General features: G+C 40.7%; 3 protein-coding genes across 3 annotated transcripts; all 3 read left to right on the top strand.

Annotated features, from left to right (window-relative positions):
• The first annotated feature begins 1,549 nt into the window (after positions 1-1,549).
• On the top strand, positions 1,550-13,456 carry LOC118078084 (vomeronasal type-2 receptor 26-like). Its single transcript, XM_088654855.1, has 9 exons — positions 1,550-1,704; positions 3,177-3,468; positions 4,284-4,706; positions 6,392-6,619; positions 8,078-8,204; positions 9,034-9,910; positions 11,446-11,586; positions 12,861-13,152; positions 13,382-13,456. Exons 1-9 carry the CDS (start codon positions 1,550-1,552, stop codon positions 13,454-13,456), a joined length of 2,610 nt encoding a protein of 869 aa, XP_088510981.1.
• Positions 13,457-13,590: 134 nt separating this feature from the next.
• Positions 13,591-14,436, top strand: LOC118078083 (extracellular calcium-sensing receptor-like). Its single transcript, XM_088654854.1, has one exon. The coding sequence runs from the start codon at positions 13,591-13,593 to the stop codon at positions 14,434-14,436; it is 846 nt and encodes a 281-aa protein (XP_088510980.1).
• A 343-nt stretch (positions 14,437-14,779) lies between these two features.
• LOC118078082 (vomeronasal type-2 receptor 26-like) lies at positions 14,780-24,052 on the top strand. Its single transcript, XM_088654853.1, has 7 exons — positions 14,780-14,809; positions 15,725-15,930; positions 17,883-18,174; positions 18,292-19,149; positions 19,888-20,028; positions 21,453-21,579; positions 23,154-24,052. The coding sequence occupies exons 1-7, from the start codon at positions 14,780-14,782 to the stop codon at positions 24,050-24,052; spliced, it is 2,553 nt and encodes an 850-aa protein (XP_088510979.1).
• Positions 24,053-24,372: the final 320 nt, after the last annotated feature.

Below are 24,372 nucleotides of genomic sequence, written 5' to 3'. Positions count from 1 at the left end.
AAGGCGTGATATCTCACGGTACCAAAGTAAAGGAGTCTGCGTGGAAGATTCTGTACTGAAGTCCCACTGGGAAGTGGGTGGGCCATAGAACTTCCAATGGCAGCAAGGGAGGGAGCAGCTTAGTACACAAGTGTCTTGAGATGACACTAGCCCAGGCATGACCCTGTTCAACATCAGCCTTCAGCCAGAAGGCTGAGTCAGAATACATACCTAATGCCTAGCCCTAGGCCAAAGCCGGCCTACACCTGTTATCAAGAAACTTGTGGCCATTTTCAACTCCAGAATACTATTGTGACATTCCCCCCCCCACTTGCCCCAGGGTATACTGCACATGCGCCTGCAATACTGAATGTCAATAAGTAGGGGGTTCCAAAGTACAGACTGTGTAGCACTAAAGGAACAGCTCCCGAAAAATGCATAACAGACACTGCACAGCACTTCCACAGCTCATGGAAGTTATTGAACTTGCACATGTGAAGGAAGGCAGTTCCTTAAGTAAACTAGTGCCAATTAAGGACTTCCTTTGTGATTAATAACACTTTGACCGTAGCCTGGAATCAAACTGGTAGCCGGGGCGTATCTTTGAGCTCAGGCAGAATTTCACTCCTGCCTGAAATTGTGCTGTTGAATTTTGCACTAACTATGATTTCTGGACTAAGTTACTCCGAAGGGAATTCAGTCCTCAGGCTGAAAATGTTTGCCCATTCCTCCAACACAGCAATACCTTCTGTTGGTTCATGCAAGTGAGTCAAGACATCTGTTTTAATACTACAGCTTTACTGCATAAAGAGGTGTTGGTTTCACCTGGCTAGGAAAGAAATGGAGTAGGGATTAGGGTTGCCAGACTCAATAGAGGACAGGACTTCTGTTCCTTTAATTACCCTGCTCTTTTTTGAGTCTGGAAACCTTAAAGAGAAACCAGCAGACCCTTTGCTTGGAAATTAAACAAAGGGTCTGCTGGTTTCTCTTTAAGGTTTCCAGACTCAAAAGAGAGCAGTGCAATTAAAGGAACAGAAGTCGTGTCCTCTATTGAGTCTGGCAACCCTAGTTGGGATGTGTCCTTTATCTCAACACATAGCACTGCTATTTAGCCAATGACTTCACTCTGAGTTTCCTGTTGTCATTAGCCTTTCACTCACTTTTTCTGCCTCTTAGGATCAGAACCAGGGGGGGGGGGAGTGCCATTCAAACTCTGAAGAAGTAATTCATAAACCTACCCTGCAATCATCCCAATCACAGCAATTTCTTCACCAAGTCAAACCTCCAGATGCTTCCTGCAAGCAACTAGAAAACAAGCAGCAAGCCTGAAAAGGGTTATAAGTAAATACACGTATTGATACACGTAGGGGCTGGAGGCAGGCAAAGCTCTACCAATTCAATTACTGATTTTGAAATATCTGATAGTATTCAAAGAATGCATTTGTTTCAAGGCAGCTAGTATGGATGAACAAAAGAAAGTCTGCATTCAGAAGGAAACTTGGCAGCCCCGATGTTGCTGCTATTGATGTTCCTGTTTCTAATACCTCCACTTTCTGATACCTCTAATACCATGAGGTGCCCTGTGAATGACCCTATTCATGTTCCACATGAGTGGTACCAGCCAGGGGACCTCATCATTGGTGGAATTACTTCTCATATCTATTATATTTTCTATGAAGCTTTCTTCAAAGAACACCCCAAACAGAACCTGTTCGATATTTCATAGTAAGAATCTTCCATGCCCCAAACATTCCTCCATTTCCTTTTGCCTCATCTCTTTTAAATAACAATCCAAGGGAGAGGGTCTGTCTTATTTGGAAACTGCAACAGGAGACATTCTTGTCTGAATGGTGGAATGTTAAAAAGATATTTCAATTTTAAAAGTATTTTATCAGCTCACAAGGAATGATTTAAATAATTAACAAAAAATCCTGTTTATCTAGCCCTGAGGGACTCCTCAGTTTCAGTCACCCCCTGAGTCTTTTACAGTCTACTAAGCTGGCAGACAGGAAACACTAATTTTCTTCTCTCGTAAAAGACAAATGCTTTCTGTTTTCTAAAGGGGTACAGAAGGAGACTTCGTATTTTCAATTTTCTTCACACAAACTGTATTTTCAATCCCTTTACAGTACAGATATTTTCATGGTGCTTTAAAATGTTTCACTCTGAAAACTGTACTCTTCAGCAGTGCAGATACTAGGGAAGAGAAGGGTGAAAATGAAAGTCACTAGATAATTAAATAAATAAATATGGAGGACAAATTCAAACATACAACTAAGTTTCTGCCCAATCTGTTCCACCAATTTCTCCAAAGCTTTCTTCCCTTGTGATTGATTATTGTATCTCCTGTTCATGGTGCTTTGATGTTTCACAGTGGGTGAGGTTTTGAGTTTAACTCTTGAGTATGAGCTTGGTGACATTGAAGAGGGTGTTTCTCTTTCCATTGAACATTTCTTCAATGCCTCCTGATCTGGAAAGAAGTTACACCTTGATGAATCTCCCTGGACTTAAAATGTAAATTCTGGAAGTTTGAGAGGCTAGCTCATAACTACCTGGAAGCACTGTAGTATTTCCTAAATTTATTTTTTATTTCATTATCCTGCATTAGTTTACTACAACACAAAATACTTCTCTTTTCCTAAAAGTTAAAATGAATATTTGTTGGCAGTAGAGTTTGCAGTTTCCACACATTCCCAACCTACAGAAAAGTCAGGGGAGAATATCATGGTCATTCACGGCACTGGAAAAAACTGGAAAGACTGAACAATGCAGATACATTTCCAGATTCACCCATTATCTTCTGTTCTCAGTGGGTAGGAGGAGAGCCAAGAAGTGGAGAGCTCAGTTCAGTGTGAGTGTGGCTTAGTAACTTTTATCTGCTCCCTATACCATAGCCCACCAACCCTCCCTCACAGAAAACAAATGATGCTCAGTTTTGGGAAGGCAGAAGAGTGTTACCTCCCCTTGCATCAAATAGACCACTAGTTTCTATTCTGTTCACATGCCTGTTCTGCCTAATTGCCATGTCCCATTATGCTCATCTCTATTTTTCTGAGAAACAGTTGTTGTTCTCTCTGCTTCATCACATGTTATAATCATTGTTCAACACTGATTTATCCCTGAAATTAATTTGAAACGGAATGTGTTCAATGTTCAAGGCTATATTCATTTTTGTAATACTTTTACTTTATTTGCAGTGCAGTGACAAAATTCTACCAACATGTCCTTGCCCTGGCATTTGCTGTGAAAGAAATCAATAAGAACCCCAACATTTTGCACAATGTCACACTTGGCTTCCACATCTATGACAGCTATTTTGATGCAAGGATGACCTACCGCACTACATTAGACCTCCTCTTCAAAATGGGTAGATTCATCCCCAACTATAAATGTGACACACAGAAAACCCTCATATCCATCATTGGGGGACTTGGCACTGATACGTCCTTCCATATGGTAGACATATTAGGTCTCTACAAGATTCCCCAGGTATGAAGGGTTGCACAGGGATTTTTTTCTTTTTCCTTCCTCTACGGGTTGCATTCAATGTTTGTTCTACTCAGAGAAGACTCATTGATATTAATGATCAATTTTAATAGGTCATCCTGGAATAAGATTTGGTTTGATAAATCTTTTCATCTTTATCCCAACATTTATGTTTTCTCAGGTTTTTCTAGGGATTTTAGACTGATCTGGTCAAATCGCAAATTAAAATGCAATACATTGGACCCAGGTGGCGCTGTGGGTTACACCACAGAGTCTAGGGCTTGCTGATCAGAAGGTTGGAGGTTCAAATCCCTGCAATGGGGTGAGCTCCCGTTGCTCGGTCCCAGCTCCTGGCCACCTAGCAGTTTGAAAGCACATCAAAGTGCAAGTAGATAAATAGGGACCGCTCCGGCGGGTAGGTAAACAGCATTTCCGTGTGCTGCTCTGGTTCACCAGAAATAGCTTTGTCATGCTGGCCACATGACCTGGAAGCTGTCTGTGGACAAACGCTGGCTCCCTCGACCTATAGAGCGAGATGAGCGCTGCAACCCCAGAAACGGACACGACTGGACCTGATGGTCAGGGGCCCCTTTACATTTTTACATTAGATTTACTGCTGAATAAGTGTTTAATTGTTAGTGTCTTTTTTATTTATTTAAAAAATAATAAAAACATGATAAAAAGAAGAAGAGAAGAAGAAGCTGTAAAAAAAAGCCTTGAAAAAAATGGATTTAACATGATTGAAAAATTATTTGTTGATTATGGAACAGAATGAATTGTTTTCAAATAGGTTCATAACATCTATACATTTTTTTTAGCTGGCATATGGTTCCTTTCCTCCAGAGGAGAGTGACACAAGTCAATTCCCACCCTTTTATCGCATGGTGCCCAATGAAGCCCACCAGTACACGGGGATTATCCGCTTGCTTAAGCATTTTGGTTGGACATGGGTTGGGCTCTTTGCTCCTAATGATAACACTGGAGAATATTTCTTCAAGACCCTAGAGCCATTGCTTTCTCAAAATGGAATTTGTTCAGCTTTTACACAAAGAATCACACAACAAATCCATCTTGATAACCTGGATGAGATGGCAGATGTAGCCGTCAATATGTATAAGCCATTCAGAGATAACAAAGTCACTACATATATTGTCTATGGAGAATCTCTCACTATTTTAGCACTGAGACTTACTATATTTTTGCGAGACCCAACCAATAAGGAAAACGCAGGATTAAAAAAGGTGTGGATCTTGACAGCCCAGACTGATTTCATAGTAACAGGAATTTGTAGGTTTCTGGATTTTCAGCTTTTCCAAGGTGCCCTATTGTTCACAGTTCATTCACAAAATTTACTAGTATTCAGGAAATTTCTTCAGAGCATAAACCCTTCCTGGACACAGATAGAAGGTTTCTTCAAAGTCTTCTGGGAGCAAGCCTTTGACTGTATATTTCAAAATCCCAGTGCACCAATGGACATCAATGAAGTGTGTACTGGGGAGGAGAGCTTGGACAGTCTCCCAAGGTCTCTGTTTGAAATGGAGCTCTCTGGCCATAGTTACAGTATCTACAATGCTATTTATGTTGTGGCTCATACTTTGAATGCCATTCATTTGTCTACATTGAAGCAGAGCGCAAAGGGGAGCCATGGAAGATTAAAACTTCAAAATCTGCAGCCTTGGCAGGTAACACTCGAGAAATTAAGAGCAAGAAAAATATGATTATTTAAAGGAAACAAAAAGATTTCATCACAATTTCCAAGCAAAAGTAATACTGCAATGGTATTGCTCATACCACAGAGTGACAAGGCTTTATGTTTTAACATTTACTTCCGTACATTTCACTGATTTTATTTTTACTGAAAGCATAACACATCTTCCATCTATTATGTCTTTTTTCTTTTTAATATGATTCTATTAATTTTTAATACTGCAATAAAATAAGATTAATCTAAATGAAATAATTAATCTAAATAAAAACAATAACAGGGAAAGTAAACACCAAAGGAAAACCAAAAAATTGGAGAGAAGAAAAGAAAATAGGAAAAAAAAGATTAAAAATCAAAGGACTTCTCATTTTCTGTTTGTCAGTAACATAAAATAAAAATTTCAAAATATTTACTCAAGAATGATATCCAGCTTATCTACTTTCTGTTAGGCAATACTTTGCCAATCTTCAAACAAAAATGTATCAGATTAATTCACTTCTTAAAGCCAGGAAGTAGCTCATACAACAGATGTCAACTTCCATCAGTAGACAAGCTTCTCTCAGTCATAAATTATAAGCACCTCAGAGAAAGGGAGGCTTTTGCCGGCCCTATGCCCATTAGGGATTTTCCTTGACTTTTTGGCAATATATTATGTCATCTGCTCTTAAGTCTCTCAGCTTTATCTGAGTTTCCAGGAGTTGAAAGCCTCCTGATGTAGAAAATGGCTTTTTCAGAGCTTAAAAGTTTAACTCCCTGTGAATTTGATAGCTGAGTTTTATCTCTTAGGTAGGATCAATCACTAGGTAAATACAGTCCGTTCTTAACCTGAAGCTGTTCTTAACCTGAAGCACCACTTTAGCTAATGGGGCCTTCTGCTGCCGCCACGCCGCCAGAGCACGATTTCTGTTCTCATCCTGAAGCAAAGTTCTTAACCTGAGGTACTATTTCTGGGTTAGCGGAGTTTGAAACCTGAAGCGTTTGTAACCCGAGGTAGCACCACTGTATCTTTGTCAGCAACTTGCAGAGAGCAGACATTCAGTCCGCCATCTTCCTTCCCCCGAAGTCCCCATCTGCTGTGTCAAAACAGATGATTTTTACACTTGGTCTATGTAAAGTGAAGCTCCATAATTAATGTTCATAAAGAAAGGTCTTTGTAAATCATGGCATTTTGCTCAATACCTCCATTATGTTCTCTCCCCTTCATCTTTATTTTTCAATTAGCTGCACCATTTTCTTCCTGACATTTCCTTTAACAACTCAGCTGGAGAAAAAGTGTCCTTTACTAACAGAAGAGAAATGGGAGGTGGATTTGACATCATGAACATGTTCACCTTCCCAAACAAGTCTTACCTTCGACTGAAGGTGGGATGGCTGGATCCCAATGCTCCCAACAGAGAAGAATTCATCATTCACGAGGACATGATAATATGGAACAAAGGTTTTAATGAGGTTTGAAAACTAGGATTGCTTTGAGTTAATGCCCTCTCCAGTTAACCACTTTAATCTTTGATAGCTTCATGGATCAAATTTGGAAAGCTAGCTGGATGCAACTCCCCCCCCCCCTGTGTTCTCAGTCAAAATGTTAATAATATTTATTACAGTTCATGTATGTATGGCAGAGCTGAGAATGGTTCAGATAAAATTTATGTGTGTGGAAAATACAGTTTGTCTCTGCTTCAAATAAAAAGTACCCATGTCTCAGTTGAAAATCCAATATCTATTCATTTTTGTGTCTAAATAGGGCTATCAAAACCCCAAACTTTCCTGCATTCCTAGAGAGATCATGTCCTCCCTTAAAGAGGGCATGTGTTGTGGTGAGACCTGGCAACCAAACCCTGTGTTGTGGGTGGGTATGATTGGATAGCCACAACAACCTGATGGTAGGTCCCGTGATGCTGGGTTTAATCAGGTCAATGGGACGCAGGCTAATTGGGTCAAGGGACCTATATATTCCTATGCATGTGACCCAGAGCTTCCTCTTTCGGTGTATGCATCGGAACACCCGCCAACCTCTCCCTACATTTAGGGCTTGCATGCTTGACCTTGCTATGCCGTCGTGTGTCGTCTGTCGTTGGGACAAGGGCATGGCAGGAATTTTCCCCACTTGGCTGATTGGCTGGTGCCATTTGGGTTTCACCTGCCGCGTAGCAAATAGTCACAACTTGTAAGATTGCGGATAGGCTCTGGTTCAGGTGATAGGGATGGGGGAACGCTCTCGCCAACCCCTTGTGAAGGGTATTCCATTAAAGGAATTTAGGGCCTCAAATGGTTTGGTTAACCCTGTGAGGGGGTTGTGCCCATGCCTGAGTCCAGGGGGACATGTGGGTGGTGGACATAGCCTGTTCCCAGCTTTCCACCTATCCAGGTTTTCACCCTAGGCTGACCTAAGCTGGTGCCCTGGGTCAGCGCTACCTGCAAGGGTGCAGGGAGGTAGTCGAATCAGAGCCTATGCAACCACTCACTTGCTGTAATCAATAAAGTTGTGGCCTAAGTTCTGCCAAATACCAAACCAAAATTTGAGTCTGTGTGAATTTATTTAAGGGGGAGGTTTAAAGGTCTGAACACGAAACTAATATTGCTTCAAAATTTGAACCCATCTGGGAGATGCAAAGGCTGTCAATTTGTTTCTTTTGGCTTCATTTGTGCTGGTTCCTCAGGTTAAAGCTAATAATGTGGCCTTAGCTTAATCCATGTCTTGTGTCTTGCCTTTTTTTTCCTTGTTTCCTGGCAAAAGAAATGGGCCAATGGCTGTGCTTTATTTGAAACAGCTTTCTAATGTTTTTTGTTTGTTTGTTTTGTTTTGTTTGTTTGTTTTGAGGGGATGAGCAGTTCACTTTCTTATTTGAACTGACTGAATTTTCAAAGAAATATCACTCCTTTATGAAATTATTTCCTATTTCTGGACAGGTGCTCCCCATTTCTGTGTGCAATGACTACTGCCACCCTGGTAATCAGAAGAAGAGGAAAGAAGGGCAAAAATTTTGTTGCTACGATTGTACTCCATGTCCAGAAGGGAAGATTTCAGACCAAAATGGTACTTGACATTTGTCATTGTTCAATATTTGTAAAGATTTATTGTGTTGGATCTATTTAAATAATGTAATTACTACATTTTGCATAGATCCACACTATTCTGCTTGGAGTGGTGTGTTGATATTTTTCTGTTGTTTTCCAGTAAGGAAATATTCAAAAACAAATAAGCCTGGGGCAATACTATGAACATAGGTATGAAAGCGCTACCCACACATCTCAAATGAGTGGGGCTTTTGTGTATGACTGCAATGAAACACAGCAGACATGCATGTTGGCTGAAATTAGGCCAGAGTTTATTCATTTTTGCACAGGAAAGAAGGGGTGGCAAAAGCATTATAATCTACAGAGGGTTATCCTTCGAATGAGCACCTGCTGTTGAAACTCCACAGAAAGAGGGAGATGCTTAGGCGTTTACCAGGGATGGACACGGGTGTGTCTCAGGAAAAGTGTGAAGAATCCCACTCAGCAACCATGATATTGGTTTATGTAAGGCCAGCCTCATTTCATTTGAGTTTTGGGCATGCTTTCATTCTGTGGTCTACCATGCCTCGTCTGGTCTCCCCAGCAACACAAAGAGCCCACTGATGCCCAGTACTCTGCTCCCACTACTGTATTGGTTCCACTGGAATAAGACCTCCATGTGCCGGGTGCATGGAGTGGCAGTTTAAATGGTTTAAACACAAACATGACAGATTCAGCAGAAAACTCAAAGGATAATTCAAATAATGTTATATGACCACCAGCTCCCTTAAAATTATACTGTTCCAATCAATGAAAGCAAAGAACACACATGAATTGCCACTGAATTTTGACCCTATCCTCTTTTTTAGATATGGATGACTGCGTCAGATGCCCAGCCGATCAGTATCCAAACACGAACAAAAACGGATGCGTCCAAAAAAAAATCAGCTTTCTTTCTTATGAGGAGCCTTTAGGAATCTGCCTGGCCTTACTTGCTCTTTCATTTTCAATACTCACAACGCTAGTCATAGGAACTTTTATTAAATACAAAGATACTCCCATTGTCAAAGCTAACAACAGGGATCTCACCTACGCTCTCCTTATTGCACTCCTACTCTGCTTCCTCTCGTCATTTCTGTTCATCGGACACCCTGGCAAAGTGACCTGCCTTCTTCGCCAACCAATGTTTGGCACCGTCTTCTCATTGGCTGTTTCATCTGTGTTGGCCAAAACTCTCACTGTAGTTGTAGCTTTCATGGCTAGCAAGCCAGGGTCCAGTATGAGGAAGTGGGTAGGAAAGCGTCTGGCCTATGCCATTGTCCTTTCCTGCTCTCTTACTCAAGCAAGTATTTGTACTGTGTGGTTGATGACTTCTCCCCCATTCCCCGCTCTAGACATGGAGTCAGCAACAGAAGAAACCATTGTGCAGTGCAATGAAGGCTCAGTGACTATGTTTTATTGTGTCCTGGGCTATATGGGCCTATTGGCCATTGCCAGCTTCATTGTGGCATTTGCAGCTCGCAAATTACCAGACAGCTTTAATGAAGCCAAATTCATCACCTTCAGCATGTTGCTCTTTTGCAGTGTTTGGCTGTCTTTTGTTCCAACATACCTGAGCACCAAAGGGAAATCCATGGTGGTGGTGGAGATCTTCTCCATCTTGTCCTCCAGTGCTGGATTGTTGGGCTGCATCTTTGCCCCTAAATTTTACATCATTGTCCTGAGGCCTGAGCTGAACAATAGGGAGCAAATAATGAGAAAGAACTGAACAATACCTTTGATTTTATCTTATTTTGGTTTTTTTGTACTTCAGGGTTTTATGATATAGGTAGTTACTATGATTGAGTCCACAGTGTTACTCTTTTGAGGAAGTTATTCAAACATGTGAATGTAGATCTTTTCTACAATAAAAGAAAATGTAACATTTTCTTTTATTGGAACCAATTATATACTGTATATCAAGATCTATACAAAGGTTATAATTTGTAATTCTTATGGTGTTGTATGTTATGGTGTTGTATTTTATGGAATTAAAATAAAGATGATTTTTAAATTATTATTATTTTAAAAAAGAGTTTACTCCTTACCCATTAGCAAACTTAAAATTAAATGCTATAATTAACAAAAGCAACATAGTAGAATAAGATCAACAAGGAGTCTTGTTGTGCCTTAAGAGGCTAACCAAAACCAGAATGCACACCTTCTGGGGTCATGCTTCCGTGAGATTTATGTGACCCATTCAAGAGCACGGCACTTTTTGGGATGCCATGATCTTGTGTGGTTTTGGTGCTGTGCTTTCATATGACAGCATGCCTCCAAAATGCTTCTCCAATTTAATTGGGAAAGTTGAGGGGTCCAATTTCCCGGAAGAGAGGTGGAGTTGAGAATTAGCTTTAATCTCAAAATATAGCGCTGCTGCTTTGTTTCCCAGAACCAGTGTGTTGAATCTGAGCTTCCTTTTGCTGTTAGCTCACCAAGGGAATCCTGAAGCTGAGGCTCCAATACTTTGGCCACCTCATGAGAAGAGAAGACTCCCTGGAAAAGACCCTAATGTTGGGAAAGATGGAGGGCACTAGGAGAAGGGGACGACAGAGGACGAGATGGTTGGACAGTGTTATCGAAGTTATGAACATGAGTTTGACCAAACTGTGGGATGCAGTGGAAGACAGGAGTGCCTGGTGTGCTCTGGTCCATGGGGTCACAAAGAGTCGGACACGATTAAACGACTAAACACCACCACCAAGGGAATAGGTTTCTGTCACTTTTTTTTGCTAAAAGGAACAGAACTGGGAGTTAAAAAAGGGAAAGTGTCACTCAGACTCCAAACTCTGAATAAGTAATTAATACTCCTCTTCTGCAATTACTTAAATCGCTGCATCTTTCTCCCACCTGGTTAAACCTCCAGATGGTTTCCTGAAGGAACAAGGAAACAATCAACAAGCAAGCCTGAACATGATTAAAAATAAGCCCATGACCTATGGAGAGATAGTGTAGGGCCTATGTCAGGCAGGGCTTTATCAATTCAAGTTATAACAATATAATCTCTGTAATTACACAAGGAATTCATTTCTAACACTTTTTAGCTCATAATCTCCCTCATAGAGCTGCATTGACAGAGCCATGCATCACTGAATGTAGTCTCCTTAAAGGTAGCTACTATGGATGCACAGAGCAGAATCAAATTCAGAGGCAAACTAGGCTGCCAGGATGTTGCTGCTATTGGTGATGCTGTTTCAAATCACTCCAGTTTCTAATAGCTCTAATTCTACCCGGTACCCCAGGAATAAACCTTTCCCTGTTCCGCATGAGTGGTACCAGCCAGGTGACCTCATCATTGGTGGAATTATGTCTCAGAACTGTTACATTTTCTTTGACGTTTTCTTCAAGGAACACCCATCACAGAACCTGTTTGATGTTTCATCGTAAGAATTTTCCATTCCCCCCTCTGGGTGGCGTTTCCCTTTGTCTCATGTCTTTCAGGCAGGAACCCTAAAGGGAGGGCTTGTCTTATGTCTTATCAGTGATGTTTTAAAGCTGCAGTGGGAGCCCCATTTTGACTGAATGGTGGAATAAAAAAAGTTACACACACACACACACACACACACACACACACACACACAAACTAGCTGCTAAAAAATGATTTTAATGATTTACAATAAACCTTTATTATGTACTCCCGACACACTCATTCTGTCATCTCCTGAATCTTCCACAGTCTACTATGTTTGCAGACAGCAAATATGCCTTTTGTTCTCCCATAGTAAAACATGATTTCTATTTTGTAAAGGGATGGGGAAAGAGTCTTCATATTTTTTATTACATTTACTCCGAGGGTATTTGTGGGGAAGAGAAGGGTGAAAATGTAAATAATTACATAAGGTTACATTGCAGAGAAATTAAAAAAAACTAGAGCTCTACCACACACTGTCCTTCAATATCTCCAAAGCTTCCTTGTCATTTAAAAGAGCATTATATTTTACTACCCTCATATTCAAGATGTTTTAAAGTTTCAGTGTGTGTTGGGTATTAATTACTCGAGTGAAATTTTCTTTCCATTAAATATTTGGAAAATCTGGGGAAAAAACATTTCTTCTTTCCTGATCTGAAAAAGTTCCATAATGAAACTCCCTGGGCTTTAATGCAAGTTCAGTAAGTGTGTGTGGGGTTTTTTTTGTTTTGTTTTTTTTAGGGTTCTGGAGATTGGTTGAATTGCATTGAGTAAGGTTAGATGGCAGAAGTTTGTAAGGACAGGGCATTAGACCAAGATGAGAGGCAGTGGGCAAAATTGACCATCAGGTGTTTCCTCACCTTATCCCAACTCTATGCTGAGAAGCAAGCTTCATTTAATTCAAGTATACTTTCATATAAGGGTTTCTTACATTGCCGCTTTCAGGGTACAGAACACATTTCTTCAGTTAAATGAAGTTCTAGCCTACTTAAGCAGAAACAGATTAATTTTATTATTATTATTGATTGAATGAGAGGGAAATGTCAAGCAATAGAAGAACGGCAGGTGTTAGAAGGAGCCATACAAAGTAATAATGTCCTGATCAATTACATATTTTCTTTGGAGAACATGGTTTTTATTCACTTAAATGTGTTAATGACAAATGCAATCTTTTCATTTCAGTTTGAAACAGAAGATGTCCAATATTGTAGTAAATGCATATTTGTAAATAATTTACTCTATTTGCAGTATGGTGCTGAAATTTTATCAGCACGTCCTTGCATTAGCATTTGCTGTCAAAGAAGTCAATGAGAATCCCAACTTCTTGCCCAATATCACACTTGGCTTCCACATCTATGACAGCTATTATGATGCAAGGATGACCTACCGCACTACATTAGACCTCCTCTTCAAAATGAGGACATTTGTCCCCAACTACAAATGTGACACCCAGAAAACCCTCATATCCACCATTGGGGGACTTGGCCATGATACCACCTTCCATATGGCAGACACATTAGGTCTCTACAAGATTCCACAGGTAAGAGGTATGAAGGGGCACATGGGATTTTTTTTCTTATTCCCTTTATGGTTTGCTTCCATGTTTGTTCTACACAGAGCAGATCTATTTAGTAGTTTTACTCAGAGCAGATTCAACAAAATTAATGGATCTATTTTAGTCAGGATCTTTAATTTAAAATTTAGTTGTATACAAGGCTACATCTTTATCCCATATTCCCTGTTCATTTCTTTTTCTGTTTTATTTCTAGCAATGTGAGACTGATCTAGTCACAGCTCAAATCAAAACGTGCATTTTGGAAAAAAGAAAGCTTAGAATTTGTTGACTAAAAAGCCAAATGGTGCAGGGTGAATGTTTTCCATATGATTTGAAATTATATTCACATTTTTCTTTCAGTTTGCATATGGTTCATTCCCCCCAGTGGAGAGTGATGCAAGTAATGTTCCTTCCTTTTACCGCATGGTTCCCAATGAAGCCCACCAGTTTGTGGGGATTATCCGCTTGCTTAAGCATTTTGGATGGACGTGGATCGGACTCCTTGCTCAGAATGATAACAGTGGAGAACATTTCTTGCAGATTCTGGAGCCATTGCTTTCTGAAAATGGAATTTGCTCAGCCTTCACACAAAGAATCCCAAAACAACTCCACGTTGATAATGTGGATGAAATGCATGATATAGCTTCAAATATGTATGTACAAATCAGAGATAATAAAGTCACTACATTTATTGTTTATGGAGAATCTCTAGCAATTATAGCACTGAGAGCTATCATATTTGTGCCAGATCCCACAAATAAAGAAAACACACCATTTATAAAGGTATGGATCTTTACACCCCAGACTGATTTCATATCTATGGGTCTTCTTAAGTTTTGGAATGTTCTGCTCTTCCAGGGTTCCCTCTCCTTCACAATTCATTCACAAAATCTTCTAGCATTCCAAGAATTTCTCCAGAGCATAAAGCCGCCTTGGACCCAAAGAGATGGCTTTTTCAAGAAATTCTGGGAGCAAGCATTTGACTGTGTATTTCCAAATCTCGATGCACCAACGGAGGTCAATGGGATGTGTACTGGGGAGGAGAGGTTGCAGAACCTTCCAAGGTCTCTATTTGAAATGAGCATGACTGGTCACAGCTACAGCATTTACAATGGTGTTTATACTGTGGCTCATGCCTTGCAGAACATTTACTCACTGAGATCCAAGCAGAGAGCAATGGGTAGAAGTAAAAGATTTAAACTTCAAGATCTGGAGCCTTGGCAGGTAATGCAAATGAAGAGAAACAAAATATATTGTTTTCATGAATAAATTAGTACAGTATCTTAGATTCAGGTAGGTAGCCGTGTTGGTCTGATGCAGTTGAAATCAAAAAATTAAAAAAAAAATTGTTCAGTAGCACCTTATGGACCAACTAAGTTTGTTCTGGGTATAAGCTTTCATGTGCATGCACACTTCTTCTTAAGAAGTATGCTTCCACATAGAAGCTTATTACCAGAACAAACTTAGTTGTTCTATAAGGTGCTACTATACAATTTTTTTATTTTAGTACAGGATCACTGATGTGGGGCTGTGCCAAGCAACAATACTGCCTGACAGATTAAGGCAAGCAGACTCAAGTTTCAGGGGGAACTCACTGGAACTCAGTTCCGACATGTCTCAGGTGGGTTCAGGAACATCTCAGGTGAGTTTCGGCACCTCTCAGATGGGTGCCATTGCTTTTCTAAGAAAAAGAGGGAGGCGTTCATGGTGAGTTCCGGCACCTCTTTTTCTAGAAAAATAGCACTGAAGCAGACTTAATCAAACTTATCATCCACAAGTGCTGTTAAATTGTATATTCAGTGCATTTTTAACTTTTGAAGAGAAAAACATTATTATATCTGCATTAGTACAACAGAAGATTTTACATAACCTTGCAACCTAAAATATTTCTGCTTGGTTATCTAAAATATGTTGTTCCAGAAAATGATAAAGTAATACTATGCAATTTTATTACTTTTGTGGAGAGTAATATTGCTAAAATGGGGGAAAGTAGCATTTCCTCTACTATATCTAAATGGACTGAGAAAATTTGATGCATATTAGCTATGATGACAGTAACTTATAAATGAATACATATAGACCAGCCTAACAGATTTATGGGAAAATTGTATTTTTTTTTGTTATCTCTTGGAGTAACAACTTAAATTATAATGTCCAACACTATGCTGCTTTCAGCTTGTTGAAATAGTGTTTATTTAGGCTCTTTATCACACATAACACACACACACACACACACACACACAACTCTATAGCATTCGGATAGAGAAGTTCTGTTGAAATGTTACTCCAAATCTTATCCACTGAAAAAGATTAATGTGTGCATTTTAAATTGTGTAGATGTTGATAGAAATAACATTATGTGTTCAGTGAATGCATAATAAAGCCTCCATCTGTTGTGTCAGAATCACTTATTTTTCACCTGTGCTCTTTGCTAATTGAAGCTATTTTACTATACCTAAATAAGATTCATAAAGAAGGGTTTCTGTAAATCATGGCATTTTGCTCAAAATCTCCATTATATTCTTTTCAAGTCAACTCTGTTTTCTCTTTTTATTAGCTCCACCCTGTTCTTCATGACATTTCATTTAATAACTCAGCTGGAGAAATTGTGTCCTTTACTGATCAAAGAGAAATGGGAGGTGGATTTGACATCATGAATACAGTCACATTCCCAAACAGGTCCTTCCTTCGAGTGAAGGTTGGATGGGTTGATTCTGATGCAGTTGATGGAAAAGAATTCATCATTCATGAGGACAAGATCAGGTGGCACAATGGTTTTAATCAGGTCTGGAGACTAGGGTTTTCATGTGGGCCCCACATTCTCCAAATGGGTCATTCACATTATCCCAAACAACCATTACTATTTTCAATGAAATATTTTGGATAGCGGTAGATGAAACTATGAACATACCAAACAAATCTATGTTCCCAGTTGAAATGAATATTAAAACAATATTTATTGTGTATGGCAGTGTTCAGGATTATCCAGATAAAACTGATTCATGAGTGAAGATTCATGAGCATGTTGTGTATTAATTCAAATATTCTGTAATCTGACGGGAGTAGTATCCATTTGTCTGTTTAAAGGGGAGAAAAACAATCCTCAGCATGATTGGGTTCCGCCGGAAAGTTAGTGTGTTATTGGTTCCCGCCTAAATGTATCCTTCTTTACCCAAACCTTGTTCCTATAAATACAGCTTCCCTTTACCCTAATCCCCAGTCCTGTTTGCCCTAAATAAAGAACTGTTCTCTTGAAGATGTGTATCTAGATTTATTAAGCCACGACACAACAGGGTGGCATAGCTGCCAAGTTTTCCCTTTTCTCGTGAGGAAGCCTATTCAGCATAAGGGAAAATCCCTTAAAAAAGGGGATAACTTGGCAGCTATGCAGGGTGGTCTCTGTTTCAATAGAACAGGGGCCAGGGGTAGGGTTGGCACACTTTCCCATGTTACTAGTGGGAGCCACATACAGTAATTATGGAAATTGGCTTTCTCATCACTTGGCAGGTGTGTACATTAAATGAAGGAGGATGGGGGCTTACCAAATCCTTGACAGGTTTAGGAGAGTGATAGGGGCCCTAGTTTAATCCATGCCAAGGGTATTGCCTCTTTTTTCTGGTTTCCTAACCAAAAATAAGCCAATGCCTGTTCTTTGTACAAAGCAGCCGCCCTATGCAGATATTTATGTGAAGAGAGGACCACTTTCTTATCTGAAGTTCAGAGGCAGAACATTACTTTCCGATGTTTCTCCCTTCTGAAATTATTTCCTGTTTATTGACAGGTAATGCCTATTTCTGTGTGCAATGACTACTGCCGCCCTGGAAATCAGAAGAAAAGGAAGGAAGGGCAGAAATTTTGCTGCTATGATTGTGTTCCATGTCCAGAAGAGAAGATTTCAAACCAGAATGGTAGACAGGTTTAATTCTACAAGATCAGCAAATATCCGTTGAAAAGAATTTAAACAATATGTTGTGCCTGTAACCAGGATAGTGTTAATATTTCATTGCTACTTTCCAGTAACTTCACATCAAAAACTTCAAAAATTTAGAAGGCTGGGGAAATCCCATGCATGTGAATCTGAAATTAAGCCCCCCAAAATGATTTCATTCTAGACGTAACTTAAGAGAAACTGGCAAGTAGTACAATTGTACAAAAAGTTGCATGTTTGAGAATTTTGTGGTGGCTGGGACAACCTAGACATCCATCCTGGGTGAAATTAGGCCATAAATTTAGTTATTATGCTTCAGATAAGAGAAAGCAAGCTGAAAAAGTACAAGTAGATAAATAGGTAGTACTCCAGCGGGAAGGTAAACAGCATTTCCGTGCGCTGCTCTGGTCAAGCGGCTTAGTCATGCTGTCCACATGACCCCAAAATACTGTATGCGGACAAACGTTGACTCCCTCGGCCAGTAAAGCAAGATGAGAACCGCAACCCCAGAGTCATTTGTGACAGGACTTGACTGTCAGGGGTCCTTTACCTTTACCTTTTTAATAGGGGATGTCATGGTCCATAAGGTGCTACAGTTTGCACTGAAACATTTGAGGCTCTTACTTGTGGTGGAGAAATTATTCATTTCTACTCAGCACAAGATCAGGGATTCTACTTGCAACAACTCTGCTGCCATTAGCCCTTGACTAGTATGACTTATTTTGAAAGAGATTGTGATCAATATTACACTATATTCATTTCTGTAAATCATTTACTTTATTTGTAGCATGGTGACAAAATTCTACCAACATGTACTTGCCTTGGCATTTGCTGTGAAAGAAATAAATGAGAATCCCAACATCTTGCCCAATATCACACTTGGCTTCCACATCCATGACAGCTATTTTGATGCAAGGATGACCTACCGCACAACACTCGACCTCCTCTTCAAAATGGGTAGATTCATCCCCAACTACAAATGTGACACACAGAAAACCCTCATATCCATCATTGGGGGACTTGGCTCTGATACGTCCTTCCATATGGTAGACATATTAGGTCTCTACAAGATTCCACAGGTAAGCTATGTGTAGGCTTGCACAGAGATTTTATTCTTCCATCCTCTATGGAAGGTCACATGGTACCTGATGAATTATTTTAACATCACTGCATAACATCTGTACAATTTCTTTTAGCTGGCATATGGTTCCTTTCCTCCAGAGGAGAGTGACACAAGTCAATTCCCATCCTTTTATCGCATGGTGCCCAATGAAGCCCACCAGTACACGGGGATTATCCGCTTGCTTAAGCATTTTGGTTGGACATGGGTTGGGCTCTTTGTTCCTAATGATAACAGTGGAGAATATTTCTTCAATAAATTCCAACCGTTGCTTTCCCAAAGTGGAATTTGTTCCGCCTTTACACAAATAATCCCACATCAAGTCCATCTTGATAACCTGGCTGAAATGCATGAAGTAGGATTAAGTATGAATGCAGTGTTCAGAGATAATAAAGTCACTACCTTTATTGTCTATGGAGAATCCCTGACAATTATAGCACTGAGTGGTCTTGTATTTTTGCAAGACACAACAAATATGGAAACCAAAGCATTTAAAAAGGTGTGGATCTTAACAGCCCAGACTGATTTAATACTAACAGGATTCTGTAAGTTTTTGGATTTTCAGTTCTTCCAAGGTGCCATATTATTGACAGTTCATTCACAAAATCTACTAGAATTCAGGGAATTTCTTCAAAGCATAAACCCTTCCTGGACAAAGGCAGGAGGTTTCTTCAAAGTCTTCTGGGAGCAAGCATTTGACTGTATATTTCCAAATCCAAGTGCACCAATGGACATCAATGAAGTGTGTACTGGGGAGGAGAGCCTGGACAGTCTTCCAAGGTCACTGTTTGAAATGGAGCTCTCTGGCCATAGTTACAGTATCTACAATGCTATTTATGTTGTGGCTCATACTTTGCAAGCCATTTCTTTGTCTGGATCCAAGCAGAGAGTAATGAGTGAAAGATTAAAACTTCGAGATCTACAGCCTTGGCAGGTAACACAAAAAGATTTCATCACAATTTTGTGTTGTTGTTGTTGTTTAGTCGTTTAGTCGTGTCCGACTCTTCGTGACCCCATGGACCAGAGCATGCCAGGCACTCCTGTCTTGCACTGCCTCCCGCAGTTTGGTCAAACTCATGTTCGTAGCTTCGAGAACACTGTCCAACCATCTCGTCCTCTGTCGTCCCCTTCTCCTCGTGCCCTCAATCTTTCCCAACATCAGGGTCTTTTCCAGGGAGTCTTCTCTTCTCATGAGGTGGCCAAAGTATTGGAGCCTCAGCTTCACGATCACAATTTTATTGCAAAAGTAATACTGCTGTGGAGTGCCCTCCCATCAGATGTCAAGGAAATAAACAACTATCTGACTTTTAGAAGACTTCTGAAGACTTTAGGGAAGTTTTTAATGTCTGATGTTTTATTGCATTTTGAATATTTTGTTGGAAGCCGCCCAGAGTGGGTGGGGTATAAATAATATGTAGAAAATGGCTATTTCAGAGTTTAGCCGCATTTTATCTCAAAGGTATGATCACACTTGCCAACAAACATCAGTCCACCATCTTCCTTCCCCAGAAGTCTCCATCTGCTGTGTCAAAACGCGTGATTTTTTATACCCCGTCTATGTAAAGTGAAGCTCCATAACTAATGCTCATAAAGAAAGGTCTTTATAAATCATGGCATTTTGTTCAATACCTCCATTATGTTCTTTCCCCTTCATCCTTCTTTTTTCAATTAGCTGCACCATTTTCTTCCTGGCATTTCCTTTAACAACTCAGCTGGAGAAACAGTGTCCTTTACTAATGAAGGAGAAATGGGAGGTGGATTTGACATCATGAACATGCTCACCTTCCCAAACCAGTCTTTCCTTCGAGTGAAGGTTGGATGGGTGGATCCCAGGGCTCCCAGCAGAAAAGAATCCATCATTCATGAGGACATGATTATATGGAACAAAGGTTTTAACCAGGTCTGAATCCGGGTATCCCTTTAAGCCGATGCACTTTTGAGATCAGCACTACTTCTCTCTTTGATGTCCTCATGGGAAAAGTCTGTAAACCTAGATGGATGCAAGTGTGCACTGAGCTTTACTTTCTCTTTTCTTGGTTGAAGTTTTAATAACATTTATTATGCTTTGTTTACTGTATGTATGGAAGAGCTTAGGATGATTCAGATAAAATATACTCATGGTGCAAATATGGGTGGTTTCTGCTTCAACATGTCTCAATTGAACATGTCTCAATTGAAGATCCCATATCAAATCATTTTCATATCTAAATAGGGCTGACAAAACCCCAACATTTGAGATATTCCTAAAGATCTAGTATTACTTCCCAATCGGAACCCCTTCTGGGCGGAGCCAAAGGGCTCTCAATTAGCTTCTTCTGGCTTCATATGTGGATGTGTTCTGCCGCTGGTTAAGAGCTCAGAAAGGATCTAAAGTGGTTTCCACATGCCTCCCTTCTCCTCCTTTGCCTAGGTTGCACAAATGTGAATTCTGGTTCTTGTGACTCATCACAGGGCTTTGTGAAAAATGTGGCAAAGTATGGGTGTCTGTGAGATAAACCTTTGTCATTAACCTGAACTTGTGGGAATAAATGGTGCTGTGAATTATTTCTTTATTTATTTATACCCCACCCATCTGGCTGGGTTTCCCCCACCACTCTGGGCGGCTTCCAACAAATACTAAATTCATTAAAATATCACAGATTAAAAACTTCCCTAAACAGGGCTGCCTTTAGGTGTTTTCTAAATGCCAGGTAGTTGTTTATCTCCTTGACCTCCGATGGGAGGGCGTTCCACAGGGCGGGCGCCACTACTGAGAAGGCCCTCTGCCTGGTTCCCTGTAGCTCTGCTTCTCGCAATGAGGGAACCGCCAGAAGGCCCTCGGCGCTGGATCTCAGTGTCCGGGCTAAGCAATGGGGGTGGAGACGCTCCTTCAGGTATACAGGACCGAGGCCGTTTAGGGCTTTAAAGGTCAGCACCAACACTTTGAATTGTGCTCGGAAACGTACTGGGAGCCAATGTAGGTCTCTTAGGACCGGTGTTATGTGGTCTGGTGTTATGAGGAAGACATCACCTCATCAAGACATGTTTAGGAGACTGATAGAATATTTAGACATTTTCCCCTTTGCTATTTATCAGTTCCTAAAGTTACAGTTAATAAAGTGAGCCTAATGTAATCCATGTATTGTCTGTTGCCTCTTTTTTCATGAGAGGTTCATTTCTTATTTCAAGTGCAGTGGACGAACACATTTTTAAAGAAATTATGTCTCCCTTATGAAAATATTTCCTGTTTCTGAGCAGGGGGTGCCCATTTCTCTGTGTAATGACTACTGCGGCCCAGGTAATCAGAAGAAAAGGAAGGAAGGGCAGAAATTTTGCTGCTATGATTGTACTCCATGTCCAGAAGGGAAGATTTCCAACCAAAATGGTACATGACCTTTTTCATTGTTCAATATTAGTAAAGATTATTTAAATGATACATTTTACATGAAACCACACTATCCTGCTTAGAGCGGTGTGCTGATATTTTTCCGCTGATTTTCAGTACCTTTTGAAGGAAATATTAAAAAGTAAATAAACCTGGTGCAATACAATGTGCATAGATTTCACACATCTCAGATGAGTGGGGCTTGTGTGTATGACTGCAATGAAATACAGCAGACATCCATGTTGGCTGGAATTAGGCCAGACTTTATTCATTATTGCATAGGTAAGCAGGGGTGGCAAAAGTATTAGGATCTACAGAGGGTTATCATTCAAATGGGCACCTGCTGTTGAAACTCCACAGAAAGAGGGAGATGCACACAATAAGCTTAGGTGTTAACCAGGGATGGACACTGGTGTGTCTCGGGAAAAGTGTGAAGAATCCCACAAAGCAACCACAATATTGATTTCGGTAAGGCCAGCCTCATTCAGCAGGTTCTCCCCTTAAGGAGAGCATGGGTTGTGGAAGGGTTAACAAGATGTTCCCTGGTTTGTTGGGCGGGTCCGTTTGGATGGCCACTGCGGTATTGTTGCTGGAGAGAATGTTATGTTGCAATTATTTGATTGACAGCCACAGCCTATATATACTGAGCAAGCAGCTTATGGTTTCACTTTTGGTGCTTGCAACAGATCTCCCGCCCGCCCTCCCTATATTTAGGGGTTTGTTTGCACATGACGTTGCTGTGCCTGTCATGGGGCCGTCCGTTTTGATGTGGGGGCCTAGTAGGAATTTTGCCACTTGGCTGATTGGCTGGTGCCAGGTGGTTTTTGCCTACTATATAGCAAAATGTCACAACTTGTAAGGTTGCGGTTAGGCATTGGTTCAAATTGGATGGTGGAGGGGTATGGATTTGGCTGGCCTGCCCCTCAAAATTGCTGCTGCCTTTAGGGGTATTCCGTTAAAGGAATCCTGGGGCTCCACATGTTTGTCCGTACCCCCGGTAGGGGCTAGGACCAGGCATGAGCCTTGGGGAGCATCTGGGGGAGAGGTCAAGGGCTTGGTGGCCCTGCCCCAGCCTCTCTCAGAGGGTGCTTACCTATCCTGACTTCCCCAGTACGCTAGGGGAGTCAGATCTGTCCCAGACGGGGGACAGATGGCTGGGGAACCAATGCCTAAGCAACCACTCACATCAGTTGTATTTAAATAAAGTTGTGGCCAAAATTAATGCCAAAAACCAAAACTTAATTTTCGTGTGAAATGTGAGTTATTGGTGGGAAGTCTTGGTACCTTGGCACACGATGCTCTACCAGGCCACTTCTGGTCTTCCCAGCAACACAAAGATCCCACTAATGCCCAGTAATCTACTGAAACCACTGTATTGGTTCTTCTGGAATAATACCTCCATGTGCAGGAGGTATTATTCCAGGAGAATATGATAAATTCTGCAGAATACTCAAAGGGTGGTTCAGATAATGTTATATGACCATCAGCTCCCTTAAAATTAAAAGGATCCATTCAATGAAAGCAAAGAGCACACATGAATTGCTGCTGAAATTTGACCTTATCCTCTTTTTCAGATATGGATGACTGTGTCAGATGCCCAGAAGAACAGTATCCAAACAAGAAGAAAAATGGATGCATCCAAAAAAGAATAAGCTTTCTTACTTATGAAGAACCTTTAGGAATCAGCTTGGCCTCACTTGTTCTTTGTTTTTCCCTGATCACAACTTTGGTGATAGAAACTTTTATCAAACACAAAGATACTCCCATTGTCAAAGCCAACAACAGGGATCTCACCTACGCTCTCCTTATTGCACTCCTACTCTGCTTCCTCTCGTCATTTCTGTTCATAGGACACCCTGGGAAAGTCACCTGTCTTCTTCGCCAACCAATGTTTGGCACTGTCTTCTCATTGGCTGTTTCATGTGTGTTGGCAAAGACTGTCACTGTAGTTATAGTGTTCATGGCTAGCAAGCCAGGGTCTAGTATGAGGAAGTGGGTAGGAAAACGGCTGGCCAATGTCATAGTCTTTTCCTGCTCTCTTGCTCAAGCAAGTATTTGTACTGTGTGGTTGATGACTTCTCCCCCATTCCCCACTCTAGACATGGAGTCAGCAACAGAAGAAACCATTGTGCAGTGCAATGAAGGCTCAGTGACTATGTTTTATTGTGTCCTGGGTTATATGGGCCTCCTGGCCTTTGCGAGCTTCATTGTGGCATTTGCAGCTCGCAAATTACCGGACAGCTTTAATGAAGCCAAATTCATAACCTTCAGCATGTTGCTGTTTTGCAGTGTGTGGCTGTCTTTTGTCCCAACATACCTGAGCACCAAAGGGAAATCCATGGTGGTGGTGGAGATCTTCTCCATCTTGTCCTCCAGTGCTGGATTGTTGGGCTGTATCTTTGCTCCTAAATGCTACATTATTGTCCTGAGGCCTGAGCTGAACAATAGGGAGCAAATAATGAGAAAGAAGTGAACAATACCTTCATTTTTATCTTACTGGGGTTTTTTTTTGCTTTTATTCTGGGTTTTACAATAGAGGTGGTTACTTTGATTGAATCCACAGTGTTACTCTTTTGAGGAACAGGTAGGTAGCCGTGTTGGTCTGACGTAGTCGAAACAAAATAAAAAAATTCCTTCCAGCAGCACCTTAGAGACCAACTAAGTTTGTCATAGGTATGAGCTTTCGTGTGCATGCACACTTTATCAGATACACTGAAGCAGAAGTCAGATGGTGGGGGGGAGGTATTACTCAGAAGGGTGGAGTGAGTGGATGATTGACAGATTGAGGAAGCT

Source organism: Zootoca vivipara, chromosome 12 (genome assembly GCF_965207765.1).
Source record: "Zootoca vivipara chromosome 12, rZooViv2.hap1.1, whole genome shotgun sequence".
Lineage (NCBI taxonomy): Eukaryota > Metazoa > Chordata > Lepidosauria > Squamata > Lacertidae > Zootoca > Zootoca vivipara.
Note: the sequence above shows the minus strand (reverse complement) of the source record. Positions and strands in the feature narration are given on the sequence as shown.

Bases quoted from the DNA above. Each gene is read 5' to 3' on its own strand.
- LOC118078084 (XM_088654855.1), top strand. From the start codon at position 1,550: ATGAGGTGCCCTGTGAATGACCCTATTCATGTTCCACATGAGTGGTAC. The intron at 1,705-3,176 runs GTAAGAATCTTC...CTTTATTTGCAG, and splicing joins AACCTGTTCGATATTTCATA to TGCAGTGACAAAATTCTACC. The intron at 6,620-8,077 runs GTTTGAAAACTA...ATTTCTGGACAG, and splicing joins GGAACAAAGGTTTTAATGAG to GTGCTCCCCATTTCTGTGTG.
- LOC118078083 (XM_088654854.1), top strand. From the start codon at position 13,591: ATGGTTCCCAATGAAGCCCACCAGTTTGTGGGGATTATCCGCTTGCTT.
- LOC118078082 (XM_088654853.1), top strand. From the start codon at position 14,780: ATGTCTCAGGTGGGTTCAGGAACATCTCAG. The intron at 19,150-19,887 runs GTAACACAAAAA...TTTTTCAATTAG, and splicing joins GAGATCTACAGCCTTGGCAG to CTGCACCATTTTCTTCCTGG. The intron at 21,580-23,153 runs GTACATGACCTT...CCTCTTTTTCAG, and splicing joins GAAGATTTCCAACCAAAATG to ATATGGATGACTGTGTCAGA.